The sequence below is a fragment of the Dromiciops gliroides genome, chromosome 3 (assembly GCF_019393635.1).
Source record: "Dromiciops gliroides isolate mDroGli1 chromosome 3, mDroGli1.pri, whole genome shotgun sequence".
Classification (NCBI taxonomy): domain Eukaryota; kingdom Metazoa; phylum Chordata; class Mammalia; order Microbiotheria; family Microbiotheriidae; genus Dromiciops; species Dromiciops gliroides.
Genome location: NC_057863.1, coordinates 457,134,361 through 457,150,032, shown reverse-complemented (window position 1 = coordinate 457,150,032; position 15,672 = coordinate 457,134,361). Strand labels below are relative to the sequence as shown.

The 15,672-nt window shown below is 39.1% G+C and overlaps 1 protein-coding gene across 1 annotated transcript in view; it reads right to left on the bottom strand.

Moving 5' to 3' along the window:
• The window catches only part of PLA2R1 (phospholipase A2 receptor 1), a 161,726-nt gene that overhangs the window by 68,248 nt on the left and 77,806 nt on the right, over nt 1-15,672 (bottom strand). Inside the window, exon 9 of the mRNA XM_043996789.1 lies at nt 3,086-3,184. Coding sequence (XP_043852724.1) covers nt 3,086-3,184 — 99 coding nt within the window. The remainder of the gene's footprint in view (nt 1-3,085; nt 3,185-15,672) is intronic.

Below are 15,672 nucleotides of genomic sequence, written 5' to 3'. Positions count from 1 at the left end.
GCTGGTGCAACTATATGTAACCTCCTTTTCACATGGATATTCAACCTGTGTTAATTTTTAGGCTGTGTCTGCACAAGGTCAAACACCTAGATGTTTTCAAACATCTCAAGTATTTTCTTCAGCAAGATATATCCACAGGTGCAAAATAATATAAAACTTTCTCTTAGTTCACTGAATATATAGTAGAAACAGAATTAAACAAATTTATAAACACATTCAATTGGGGGGCGGGGCAAAGAGGGTTAAGTGACTTGCCCAGGGTCATACAGCTAGTAAGTGTCAATTGTCTGAGGCCAGATTTGAACTCAGGGCCTCCTGAATTCAGGGCCAGTGCTTTATCCACTGTGCCACCTAGCTGCCCCCAACACATTAAATTTGCTTTTAAATTTGTGATTTTGATTCTGAAATATATGGTTTTATTTCTCTCTGGGACTGAGTTTTCTTATCCATAGAAAGAGTTAAACTAATCTCCAGGGCACCTAGGTGGTGCAGTAGACAGAGGGCTGGGCCTGGAGTCAGGAAGACTTGAGTTGAAATCTGACCTCAGACACTAGCTGTGTGAACCTGTACAAGTCACTTAACCTCTGTTTGCTTTAGTTTCCTCATCTGTAAAATGAACTGGAGAAGGAAATGCAAACCAGTTCTGTATCTTTGCCAAGAAAACCACAAATGGGGATCACAAAGAGTGAGACATGACTGAAACAAATGAACAACAAAAAGATAATCTCTAGCTCAAGAATTCTGACTTCAAATATGCACACGTGTGTGTGTGTGTGTGTGTGTGTGTGTATTCTGGTATATGTAGGGGAGGAGAAAAGGCAGATTTTAAAGTAGAATCTAAGCATAGCTCCCCAGGTGTGAATTTTTAAAGAGAGGTTAGAATGGTGCAGCTGAAAGATCAGTGGTTCAAATTCTTGATCCATTACTTACTGCCTGTATGACTTTGAGCAAGTTACTTAGAATCTCTCTAGGCCTTGGTTCATCCATCTGTAAAATGACGGGGTTGGATGCCTGGCCCCTAAAGGCCCTTCCCGTTCTAAATATGATCTCTTAAAATATGGTCCTTGGGATGGACCATAAATTTGCAGGAATTGTAGGAAAATTTTTTTTTAAGTTTGTATAAAGAAAACCCACTAATCTGTGAAAACAAATGATATGCATTTGGAAAATGGTTAAGCGGGTTTTGGAATATAATCTGTAACCATGGAATAGAGAAAAACAAACTGCCTTATAGATGTGCCCAGCCCTTGAACCTGACTGCATTAACACCATGAGCTAAACAGTCATAGGATGACTTGCTGAAAGGAATAAAATGGGTCAAATGTATCTATTAAGGAAGAAAATCTGTACTTGACCACATTTGATGAAGGCAAAGGAATCTATATTTATAAGATCCCGAAATCTGATTTGAAAAATCTGATTTGTTAGCCCTAACCATTGAGCCCACATCTTAAAACATTTATATTCCTAAAGATCTGTCTATACCAGGTGTTGTCACATATGTGAAGGGATATGTACCAAAAGGATATAAGGGAAGATGGTATGTTATGAAACATTTTTAACTTAAATTCTCCCTCTACAAACCGCACATGTGTGTGCATATTTGTGTAGCAAGGTAGTGCTAGACCTTAAGTCAGGAAGACCTGAGTTCAAATCCAGCCTCAAACACTTCCTGGCTGGCCAATTTGAGCCTGTTCAAATTACTTAACTTCTGTCTGCCTCCATTTCTTTATCTGTAAAAACGGGGATAATAACAGAACCTATCTACTAGGGTTGTTGTAAAGATTAAATGGAGTGGTATTTCTCTAAGACCATACATTGAAGAGAAGGTGCTTCCTCACTGGGATTTTTTTATATTCTAATGAAATTTATTTCATCATTTATATGCTGATGAAATCACATACCTGGTTTTCTCTATGTATATGTTTACAAGTGTATGTATACACACATTTGTATATGTGTACCTCTCCATCCTCCTTCCCTCCCTCTCTGTCTTTCCCTTAGCCAAATAAAAACAAAAGCCAAGAGCTGAGACAACTTAAGAAAAGCAAAAAGGAAAAAAAAATGTTGAAAGCTTATTTGTGTCTATCCAGGGACAGTGAAGGGGCAAGTTGATTTGATCTGCTAGATAAGATCCTGATCAGTAAATGCTTTTCACAAATGATGACAACGTGACAACAATTGTTTGTCATCCGAATCCCCAAAACTGCTATAGGGGAAGAATTCATTTTATCAGTATAAGAAATAATCAGTGAGAAAACTCCCTCTCTTCCCCTCACTGCCTCCTCCAAAGCTAGTTGACAACTCACTTATTACTTAGAGGCTTAGAAAGTTGTTTGGGACACTGAGAGATTAAGTGACTTGCTTGTCCCTGGTCACAGCTAGCATTCATTTGAGGTCAGACTTGAGCTCAGTTCTTCCAAAGTCCAAGGCTCCTCTCCCTGCAACCATTACACCATGCCTAGTATCCCTGGTAGTTTTAATTTGGTATCTAAAATACACTTCAATTGTGATAATAGCTATAACTTTTCTATCTTATTTCCATTTAGAAAACATAAAAACATTTTTGGGGCCCTCCATTTGCCAAAAGACCATAAATGTTATAAAATGTTTTGGACCTTTGATTGCTTTATTCTATCTAAACACATTGACTTGATAGTCCCCTCCCCCTATTTGTGTTTTCTATAAGTGAAAGGAATGTGAGAGTATAGTTATAAGGGCTTTCTCCCCTGATCAAAGGAATACTTCCTTTTCCCCCTCTGCCATTGCACTTGAACTATGAAAACCATGTGTGAGATGAAGCATCGTGTAACACTTGTTATTTGTACAGATGGGAGAAGAAAATCATTTTAAACTTCAGATCTAGGAAGAAACGGAAATTTAGGTCACAAGTGTCGACAAAGCAATGATCCATAAAGACAGCCTTCAAAAAGTTGTAAATCTTTCATGATTTTCTGATTCACTTGTATATTATTTTTTTAAGTCACACACATACAATTAAATCTTCTTGTAAAAAAGGATAATAATTTCAAATGACTATGTCAAAAGGTCCTTATGCATAATTTATAATGTTAAACAGACTTACCTCATGACAACCTGATTTAGTTTCAGAAAGGACACGTCCTGTTTTTTTACAAATGTATGAAATTTTTTCTTCACAGTTTTTAACTTTCCACCTTCCCTCCTGGAGAAAATAAAAACGTAAGATGTATTACTTAACACTTTTATGGTAATAAAACTCCCAACTCTAATCTGTGATCTTATTTACACAGGCTTTAAGGTTTGCAAAGCACTCTCCTCATAACAACTCTGACAGGTAGTACATGTGCCGTCAATCCTCGATTTTCAATGAAGATGATGTCCCTAGAAAATGGCACAAAAGTCAAAAATGCTTATGTTGATACATTGAACCTATTGGAATTAAGGGGCTGGGTTCCAGTAACCACCAAAAACTATAATCTTTCACAAGAGACTGATGAAGATATACTTTTCTGCATATAATTCTTTATAACAAAACATTAAGTCTGATAACATGCACATTTCCTTTTCTTTTCAAATTAATTTTATTTATTTTGGGGGTACATTTTAAGTTCCAGATTGTCTCCCTCCCTCTCTCCCAAACCCACACTAGAGAAGGACACCATAAACATATATATATATATATATATATATATATATATATGTCTATCTATATACGTAAAACCATACTATGTATACATCTGTTTATCAACTCCTTCTATGGAGATGGATAGCATCTTCCTTCATAAATCTTTTGTAGTTGATTTGAATGTTTATAACTCAGAATAGTTTAGACATTCACAGTTCAAACATTATTGTTGTTACAGTATACAATATCCTCTTGGTTCTGATTTCACTCTTCATTATTTCATACAAGTCTTTCCATGTTTTTCTAAAATCAATCTGTTCATCATTTCTTACAGCACAGCAGTATTCTATCACAATCCTATACAACGACTTGCTCAGCAATTCCCCAATTGATAGGCATCCCCTCAATTTCCAGTTCTTTGCCACCACAAAGAGAGCTGCTATAAATATTTTAGAACACATAGGTTCTTTTCCTTTTTCCCTAATCACATTGGGAAATAGTCCTAACAGTGTTATTTCTGGGTCAAAGGATACACACAGTTTTATAACTCTTTGGGCATAATTCCAGATTGCTCTCCAAAGTGGTTGGATGATTTCAAACATCCACCAGCAGTGTATTAGAGTCCCAATTTTTCCACATCCCCTTCAACACTTGTCATTTCCCCCTTCTATCCTTTTAGCCAATCTGATAGGTATGAGATGATATATCAAAGCTATTTTAATTTGCATTTCTCTAATCAATAATTTAGAGCATTTTTATGTGACTATATAGCTTTGATTTCTTCATCCCCAAACTACTTAATCATATCCTTTGTTTATCAGTAGGAGAATGACTCATATTCTTATAAATTTTACAAAGTTCTTTATATATTTGAGATATGAGATCTTCATCTGAGAAACTGCCTATAAAATCTCCCCCCCCCCCCAATTTTCTGCTTGCTTTCTAATCTTGGCTAGATTGGTTTTATTTGTACAAACCCTTTCTAATTTACTGTACTCAGGGGCAGCTAGGTGGCGCAGTGGATAAAGCACCAGCCCTGGAATCAGGAGTACCTGAGTTCAAATCCAGGCTCAAACACTTAACACTTACTAGCTGTGTGACCCTGGGCAAGTCACTTAACCCCAATTGCCTCACTAAAATAAATAAATAAATGAAATTAAAAAAAAAAAACCCAAAACCAAAATAATTTACTGTACTCAAAATTATCCATTTTACATCTCACAGTGCTTTCTACCTCTTGTTTATTCACAAATTTTTCTCCTATCCATAAGTCTGAGAGTTAATATGTTCCATGTTCTTCTGATTTACTTATGATATCTCCCTTTATTTCTAAGTGATGTATCCATTTTGACCGTATCTAGGTAAATGGAATCAGATATTGGTCTATACCTGGTTTCTGCCAGACTGTTTTCCAGTTTTCTCAACAATTTTTACCAAATTGTGAGTTCTTATCCCCAAAGTTTAAATCTTTATATTTGCCAAACACAAGGTTACTATAATAATTCATAATAATAATTCATCATTATTATATTATAATATATTAATTATATGTTATAAATATTCATAATAATAATAATTCATTACTGTGTATTGTATGTCTACTCTATTCCACTGATTTACCTTTCTATTTTTAGCCAGTACCAGTTTTGATAATTACCATTTCATAAAACATTTTAAGATCTAATACTGCTAAACCACCTTCCTTTACTTTTTTTCATTAACTCCTTTGATACTCTTCACCTCTTCTTTTAAATGAATTTTGTTATTTTTTCTAGCTCAATCATTTTTTTTGGGTAATTTAATTGGGATAGCCTTGAATAAGTAGATTAGTTTAGGTAGATTTGTCATTGTTATTGATGAATAATTAATATTTCTCCAATTATTTAAATCTGACATTATTTGTATAAAAAGTATTTTGTAATTACATTCATGTAGTTCCTGGGTTTGTCCTGGCAGGTTTATTCCCAGATATAACATGCCCCTATCCTAACAAAGTAATCATGAAATAATCCATAAAATGCAGGGCAGGACAGGCAGCTAGGTGGCACAGTGGATAAAACACCAGCCCTGGAGTCAGGAGTACCTGAGTTCAAATCCAGGCTCAGACACTTAACACTTACTAGCAGTGTGACCCTGGGCAAGTCACTTAACCCCAATTGCCTCACTTAAAAAAAAATGCAGGGCAGGAGAGGCAACACTGGACTGATGAGGGAGGGGAGGACTAGGGGTAGATATATTACTAAAGAGCCCCAAGGTCAAAAATGGAAAGAGACAAACTCCCATCTCTAATCTCCCTTTTGGCTCCATGATTGAATTGTTCCTTGGAGTGACTCTCCAGCTTCCCCTAAACCCATCAGGAGGAGAAAGGGCCAGGGTGACTACCATCTCATTTATCCACAAATTTAGCTGCTTTTACACTTTTTCTAAGTCCCTCATCTCACACCTGAGAGGTTACTTTAGCACTTTCTGGAGCAAATTCACAAACACTTTTTTTTTTTTTGAGGGACAATGAGGGTTAAGTGACTTGCCCAGGGTCACACTGCTAGTAAGTGTTAACACTTAAGTGTTAACACTTAAGTGTCTGAGACTGGATTTGAACTCAGGTACTCCTGAATCCAAGGCTAATGCTTTATCTACTGAGCTACCTAGCTGCCCCCTCACAAACACTTTTACAAATATTTTCCTCCTTTTTGCTGATATTAGGAATCATTGATTCATTAACACTGAACTCGAGACCAACAGTGGCTGCAGACATTCTGGCACAAAGTTTATCTAAACCTTTATTTTTTCTCTGTTACTTCACTGACTTTATATGCTTGAGTTTAGAACCTAGAGGACTTGCACTATGCTTTGGGGGCATAACTTCAACACAAAACTTGAGTTGGACAGGTAAACAATGAAAACATGCAACAAATGCATGGGAAGCTCTTTACTCTGCAACAGTGGGATGAGTAAAACCAGTGAAGCTGGCTCTCCCCAAACTTGTGCTCATGACACCTCTCATTTTTTTTCTCTACTGCCACATGGCCACAAATGTGCACTCTTGCTAATGGGAAAGTGAAAATGAGGTTACTAATAAAATCATTCAAATGCTTGAAGTCCCAAATGTTAAATGTGTGAATGCTGAGGATTGACTGTATATTAACTCCATTTTACAGATGAGGAAAGTGTTGCTCTTAACAACTGATTTGGCCATGATCACAGGTATAGTACCAGTGGTGCCTCCTCTTGCATCCAGGTCTCCAGAAAAGCTAATCTAAGTTTAAGGCTTTCTTTATGGGTCAACACCCACTCAAAAACCTTTGCTCATAGAACCCCACTGGTGTGCTTACTTCTATCAGTCAGGCAGAAAACACATAGAAACAAAAGACATTTCATCAAATGGCAGAGCAAATAAAATTGACAAGAAAGATCTCCTTTATGTACAAATGGAATACACTATATCACAGACTGCCAAACTATCAGTAGGGGAGGGCATATGCATACAGAGAATACATGGACTAAGGATCACATACAGGCACCATGCCTGAAGAGGGACATAGCAGGAACTCAGGTGACCAGGGTGTAGGACTGCCAATGTCCTTTGGAGACATCATTGTGCTGCTCTTAGGTGGATGCATTTTCTTTACTACACATTGCATTTATAAGCTGACCACGTGTCTAATCTTCTCTGGGGGAGGGGAGGCATGTTGTTCCTGTTGAGTTTTTCTGGTTACCAAATTGTTCTCCACTTCCATCTCTGGGCTTTCGCTCTTCAGGGTCATCTATTGACCCTTTGGTTCCCATCTACTCAAGTGTGACTAGAATCATCTCCCTGAGAAGGGCAAGATATCAGCTCTTCAGTCCATAGATGAGGCTATGGGACACGATACTTAGCTAAAGACATCTAGCTAGAGTGTTCTAGGCTAAGATTAAGTTTTTTTTTTTTAATTCCCTGTGTCTAGTACTACTTTGAAATCCATGACTGGTGGTTCAGACAACTATCTTAAAAGAGTTAGAAATTTCCTCTAAAACCCTATTCATTAAAGCCCCAGAAGAGTAATCCTGTGCCCCCCAAATCCAATTTGGGGACTACCAAAAATAATGCCCACTTCACTCTCAAGATCTCATCCAACTGATGAGCAAATCAACTTGAGCAAAAGGAAAAACAAAGAAAGCAGGTTTATAATCCTCCACTCTCCTGGTTCATACACCTATCTTATTACGTATAACTAACTATCAGTAATAAACAAAAACAATATCCCCTTTGTGCTGTATTCTGGCTATAAACACACACACACACACACACACACACACACACACACACACACACACACACACACACACACTTTGTTTCCCTAAACATAGCTATAAAGTACACGAGGCAGAATTTTAACCTAAATTTCCTAAGCCAAAAAGGTATCCTGTATACACTATGACTCACACCCTCTCAATGACCACATTATATTAAAGAAACTGAAGACTAATGATAAATGTTTCTTGTTCAGTCATTTTCAATCATGTCTGACCCTTTGTGACCTATTGGGGTTTTCTTGGCAAAGATACTGGAGTTGTTTGCCACTTCCTTCTCCAGGTCATTTTACAGAAGAGGAAAATGAAGGCAAACAGGATTAAGTGACTTGCCCTGGTGCACACATCTAGTAAGTGTCTGAGATAGGATTTGAATTGGTTTTCCCGAGTTCCTTCAGCATTCTAGTGACTGCACCACTGAGGTATGTAGGCTATCTTCAAAAGTAATATGTTGAAGGGCAGCTAGGTGGCACAGTGGCTAAAACACTGGCCCTGAATTCAGGAGAACCTGAGTTCAAATCTGGCCTCAGACACTTGACACTTACTAGCTGTGTGACCCTAGGTAATGTAATGATTGGAATGACGCCACCTGCTGGAGACTTACTGTAGGAAAGCTCCAACACGAGGAGAGGGCCTCTGAGGGCAGGACCATGCGGCATCAGGAAGAAGGGGGAGGCTGGCGAGCTGGCTCTCTCTCTTTCCTGAGGACTCTGGTGGAGAAGGCAGCTAGAAATGCTCTCTTCCTTTAATAGATAGATGAAGCTAGGCCTTTCCTTCTCTCTTTACCAAATTCTTACTCTCCTTAATAAATGCTTAAAAGTCTAATTCTTGCTAAAGCTTATCATTTATTGGCAACCACTCATTAGATATTTTAGACAGTATAGCTAGAATTTTAGCCCTTACAGTAAGTCACTTAACCTTCATTTCCCTGCCCAAAAGCAAACAAACAAATGAAAGTAATGTGTTGAATTTATTTGTTATTGTTGTTTGTCCTTCATTTTCAAAGAGGACCATGACATCAGGTTGATGTCACGAGTTGTACTGAATTGGATTTAAGTGAGGGAGAGCTGTGCAAGGTCATCAAACTCACTCTCTCTTCCAGAGCCATCTGGGTCCAGTGGCAAGATATATATCAGGATGACTGGAGATGGCCCTGGATGTTTAAGGCAATTAGGGTTATTTAAGGCCACTGTGGCAATTGGGAACTTGCCCAGGATCACACAGCTAGTAAATGTCTGAGGTAAGATTTGATCTCAGGTCCTCTTGACTCCAGGGCTAGTGCTCTATCCACTGTGCCACTCAGCTTGCCCCTGAATTTATTTAGTACTTTAAAAAATAAACCCAAGTTACATGGAAGAGATTCCTATTCAATCCTCTTTTTACATTGTCTTTTGTATATGAAAATGTTTTTGTTCTTTTGTGTCCAATTTCAGAATAAAACACAAAATAAATAATTCTTAATTAATTAACTGTAGGGGCAGCTAGAGCACAATGGATACAGTGCTGGTCCTAGAATCAGGAAGACCTGAGTTCAAATCCAACCTCAGAAACTTATTAGCTGCGTGACCCTGGGCAAGTCACTTAACCTTGTTTGCCCCAGTTTGCTCAACTGCAAAATGAACTGGAGAAAGAAATGGCAAACCACTCCAATAAATCTGTCAAGAAAACCCTAAGTGGGGTAACAAAGAGTTGGACACAACTGAAAACAATAAACAACAACAAAAAATTGACCTTGGAGATTATTTATGTGTCCTAAGTCACTAACCTGCCTCAGTATTCTCACATGGAAAAGCAAAAATTTGGACAAGGTGGTCTTAGTAGTGCTTTTTAGCTCTAGATCAATAAGTCTATCAGTTTCATTTTACATGAGGAAAAATGACTTGCCCAAGGTCACATAGGTGGTCAGCTGTACAACCATGATAAGAACCGAGTCCTCTGACTCCAGGCAGAGGTTGTTTGCCTAGACCATGATCCAAAATAAGACAAAACTTTACTTTTGGTCTAGCACAAACCACCATTTCTAGGTGCAAAAATAAACAAGTAATGCTGACTTCAGCAAAGCACTGGGTAAGGAAGAGCTAGAGTTTAGTCCTGGCTGATACTTACTAGTGTCAACAACAACTCAATCTCTCTGGGTCTCAGTCTTCTCATCTGTAAAATGGAGATAATAACACTCACCCTGCCTACCTCACTGAATTATCATAGGGGGAATGTTTCATATCCTATAAAGTCAACATAATCATAATTAGAGGAAAATTAAATGCACACAATATAGTGCTGAAAGTTTACAAAGTCCTCTCTTAATGTGAGCTATTAGTTCTTGTTCAGTTGTGCCTGCTTTTTCATGACCCCATTTGGGGTTTTCTTAGCAAAGATACTGAAGTGGTTTGCCACTTTCTTCTTCAGCTCATTTTACAGACAAGGAAGGCAAATACAGTGAAGTGACTTGCCCAGGGTCACACAGCTTGTAAGTATCTGAGGCCGGATTCAAACTTTTGAAGATGCGTCTTCCTGATTCCAAGTATAACACTCAATCCACTATACTACCTAGCTGCCCAAGCTATTAGTACCCACTGTCAAAGCCTTTATTCACATTAAAGCCTAAATATGCAACATCACCTTAGAACAGGTAGCCTTTCGGGGCAGGTAGGTGGTACAATGGATGGATTCAAGAGGACCTCAGTTCAAATCCAGCTTCAGACACCTGACACTTACTAGCTGTGTGACCCTGAGCAAGTCACTTAATCCTCATTGCCCTGCAAAAACAAAACAAACAAAACACACACACACACACACACACACACACACACACACACACACACACACACACAGAGGTAGCCTTCTGGGAGGACAGGGCGTGGGGGTTCACCATTTCCATCATTCCAGATAAAATGACTCATGTATGGATCAGTCAAAAATCTTAAAGGAACCCAAAACTGTAATTTCAGAAGCAGCCAGCAGGTGGGAGGCTGCTCTGTCTACCACTGTGGCAAGGCCTGTAGTCTTTATGACAGCTTATCCAACTAGCTGCCCACTTCTCAGACATAAATTGGGGCATCCATGATGACTAAGTATTCTGTTAATTACAAAGCTACCTGTTAATAATAGAGTTTTGCTTCTTAGAAACAGATTAATTGTTATGTTTACTCATTTCATAATTGCCATTCTGCCAGAAAAATGAACCATGAGTGAGCAGAGTTACAGTGTTAAAAGAAGAAAACAAACTCAGCAAATACTTAAAAACTCCTCTGTTAGGAGTTTCGCCCAAGGGGGCAGCTAGGTGGCACAGTGGATAAGCACCGGCCCTGGATTCAGGAGGACCTGAGTTCAAATCTGACCTCAGACATTTGACACTTACTAGCCATGTGACCTTGGGCAAGTCACTTAACCCTCATTGCGGGGGGGTGGGGGGGGTGGGGGGGGTGGAGTTTCATCTGAAGCTGCAAGCAGCCTCTTGATTTTAACAGCCTCTTGAATTAAACTAAGCAGAAGCCCAAAGCATCTAATCTTAATGATTTTCAGTGACCACAGCAGGCACAGACACACCCCCTTCATGACCCTGCCTAGTCATTTTGGCCTGCTGCCCTTTAGAAAGCTGTACCAGGATACCCCCTTTGTTGGTGATAATGTTCTCCTTCACTCTCACATAAAAACCTCTGATGAGCCTTTCTAAAGAGCCTGTTCCATTTTACATAATTCCAAGAATCTGAGATTTCATCAGCGTAGGGGATCCTTCCACCAACACAGATGGTACCCTCTCTACTCCTTTAATAGTAAATAGTCCCTGAGGGAGTTTAGAGGTGCAAGATTCATTACTATGAGACAATATTCAGAGATGAGTCTCTCTGAGGCTCCTCTCTCTATGGATGACAGGCATACGTCGTGTCACTCAACTGTAACCTGGTGATGCTTTTCCAGCTTATTATTATTTGCTGGCACTATCCTGGCAGATCCTTTGGGAACCCAGAGTCACCTCTATCCTATGATGTGTCTTCAGAATGAATATCAGTCCCAGTTGCATAGTGGATGTGGGGCTAGCTTTGGAGTCAAGCAGATCTGAATTTAGATTGTCCCTCAGCTCCTTCCCAGCCATGTTACTCTGGGTAACTCACTTGACTTCTCAGCCTGAGTTTCCTCATCTATAAAATGGGGATAATAGTACCTATCTCACAGGATTGTTGCGAAGATTATATAACACCCAGAAAGTAGTTATCACGCCTTAAAGAATTATATAAAAGTTAGTGTCATGGGGCAGCTAGGTGGCGCAGTGGATAGAGCACCGGCCCTGGAGTCAGGAGTACCCGAGTTCAAATCCAGCCTCAGACGCTTAACACTTACTAGCTGTGTGACCCTGGGCAAGTCACTTAACCCCAATTGCCTCACTAAAATTAAAAAAAAAAAAGCTAGTGTCATTATAAATAATAGTGGATAAATAAATAAGATGGAAGGCAGAGAGCACTGGGAATTAATATCATCATCTGTAAAGATGAGGTCAAACTAGATAATTTCTAATAGGATTCTCCATATTATTGAGGTTATAGTCATTTATGTGTTTTAGTCACCAATTAGATATGATAGGAAGCTACTTGAAGGAAAGCACCAAGTCCTATTTTAGCCTCTCATCTTTCTTAGCACCTAGCACAGATGGCTGCATATAACAGGTACTTAATAACTGTTAAAATTTAATCTGATTTAACAAACATCTTACTGTTGACTACATGTACCCAGAACTACATATAACTTCAGAGCTAAGATTTTTCTTTCATTTGAAATGATGCAGCTACTATGCATGCCCAGTACGTAATTTATCCAAACCTAATAAAGTCACTGATAAAAATATCTCTGCATCATGCCACTAGAAATTTCTCTTGAGGGTAGTGTTGCTCAATTAATCAATACTTCTTGGATATCTGTTCCCATACCACGAGCACCCTAGAGAAAATTCAAGATCATTTTAGACATCTCATTCCCTTTCTTTCCTTCTTTTCCATCGATGATTAAGTCCTGACAATTTTATTTTTCTCTATAAAAGCATTTGATTGGAGTCAGAGGACCTACGTTCAAATTTTAACTCTGACACTATGTGAATTGTACAAATCTCTTAATCTCTCTGGGCCTCTGTTTTGTAAAACGAGGGGGTTGGACTGTATAGGTTCTGCGGTCCCTCTCACTGAAGATCCTATAAAAAGGGAGTTCTTAATCTAAGGACTCTGAACTTATTTTTGAAAAAAAAAATTTATAACTACCTTTCAATATGATTGATTTCCTTTTTAACCTGACATATTTTTTTTTTGCTTTTAAGAACATAATTGTGAGAAGGCATCTATAGGCCGCACCAGATCCTTTCATCAAAGGGGTCCATGACCCCAAACATGTTATTAATTCCTGTTATAGAATGACCTTTGTTGCCATATTACAAGCAATAATCTGATCTGGGTCCTATGACTTGTACATCTCCTATAAATATATGTTCTTATTAATATCTTTTCCTCATCAGAAGCCTCACCTTTCGTTTCTCCTATTGTATAACCATGGTCAGTCACTTAAACACTTTGAGCCTCCGGTTCTGGCTGGATGAAATAATATCTAACATCATATTCTCAGACCCTCTTCTTTCAAATATGCTGCTGTCAAAATAATTATTTTTTCCATGGCTCTTATCAAAAATATTCTCAAAATCTCCTTTTAAAAATAATCTTCTTTAAGTTTCCCCCAAAACCAGGTTAAAGATCAGGATTATCATAAACCTATACCCTCAATCTGAAGGAAAAATTTGAGAATTATATAAACTCACACCTGGTGCCTGAAAATATCACTATAGCTCTGATTTAGAGAGGTGTGGATTTGTATTATAAACAGGGCGAGAACATGAATAGAATAAGGCTGTCAACCTAGATATTTGAGACTATTTGGGGGTGTCACTTGTAAAAATATTTTTGGTGACTACCAAATTTGGGGGGCTAAAGCTGACTGGAGAACTAATCTGGGGACTGTTGACTATTTGGCTGACTTCGTTAATTTAATATGGGCTGTTTATAAAGTTCTACCACACTGCTCCCAAACTGATAAAGATTAAGAAGCCTCTAACTAAATAATCAAAGCAGAGTTTATTTATGAGATACTATTTAAAAGTAGAAATACAGGGAAATAAAGTGTACAACCTGACTGCTTTCCTGTTGTCTCTTTCCACTGCGACTCTTTTGCACCTGCTGTGCCTTGAACTTCTTGAATACAATAAGGCCTTAGCCGCCTCAGGGCAAGTTACACTTTCCCTGGTTTGTATTAAGGCCCTTAACCTTGTCAGCCTGGTCTCTCCTTTTCTCTCCTTGTCCTTGTCTAGGCTCCCCTCTAGTCAGCCTCTCTCCTAGTCCTTCCTCGAGTCTCCTTCCTCGAGTCTCCTTCCTCGAGTCTCCTTCCTCGAGTCTCCTTCCTCGAGTCTCCTTCCTCGAGTCTCCTTCCTCGAGTCTCCTTCCTCGAGTCTCCTTCCTCGAGTCTCCTTCCTCGAGTCTCCTTCCTCGAGTCTCCTTCCTCGAGTCTCCTTCCTCGAGTCTCCTTCCTCGAGTCTCCTTCCTCGAGTCTCCTTCCTCGAGTCTCCTTCCTCGAGTCTCCTTCCTCGAGTCTCCTTCCTCGAGTCTCCTTCCTCGAGTCTCCTTCCTCGAGTCTCCTTCCTCGAGTCTCCTTCCTCGAGTCTCCTTCCTCGAGTCCGTCTCCTCCATCCGTCTCCTTCCTCCCTCCTATCTAACTCCCAGGTCTATATATACCTTTTCTTCTCTCCACTCAAATCTCGGGGCTTCCTTCGCCCCCACAGACCAAGCTAATCCGCCAGCCAGAGCTGCGGCTGGGGGGGGGGGGGTTCGCTCCAAGTTTCACGTGCCTCAGTACAGGCTATCCGGGATCCACTCAGGTCGGAGGGAGCTGGGGCTTTTTTTTTTTCCCCCCAGCTGTCTGACCTGGGTCTAGTATAGCCCACGGGGCTTTTTCACTCAGCTAAGGCTGAGGAGGAGGGGGAGAGACCCTGAGGGCCCAAGGCTTTCTAATCTCAGCCTAAAGGTAGGGTCCCCAAATCAAAATAAATTTCCACACACTGGTATGTGAAGAAACACTTCCGACTAGATTAGTAGCCATTTTGGGTCAGGGGCAGGGTTTCTCATGGAGTTCCATGACAGTGGTACATACAGTTTCCTTTTTTAAAAAATTATTTACTTACTTTTAAATTTATAGAATAAAACAAGCATTTCCGTAACAGAATATAATTTTTAAAAAGTCATTGCACAGGAAACTGTAAATCTATTGTGTACAACTTACTATTCCTTTTAAATATAATGAAATTATCATGCAAATATGTGTGTGTGTATATATATATATATATATATTTACATGCACATACATATATTTATAAAATCATTGTATATATACTTCTTTTTGTTTGTTTGTTTGTTTTTTTTGGGGGGGTGAGGCAATTGGGGTTAAGTGACTTGCCCAGGGTCACACAGCTAGTACGTGTCAAGTGTCTGAGGCTGGATTTGAACTCAGGTCTTCCTGACTCCAGGGCCAGTGCTCTATCCACTGCGCCACCTAGCTGCCCCTGTATATATACTTCTATTTATCAGTTCTTTCTCTGGATGCAGATAGTCTTCCTTCATATGTCCTTTGTAGTTAATTTGGGTATTTATAATAGTCAAAATGACTTATTTGCTGAAAGTTGTTCTTGAAACAATATTGCTGTTACTATATGCCATATAACATTTTCTTGGTTGTGCTTATTTTACTCTTCA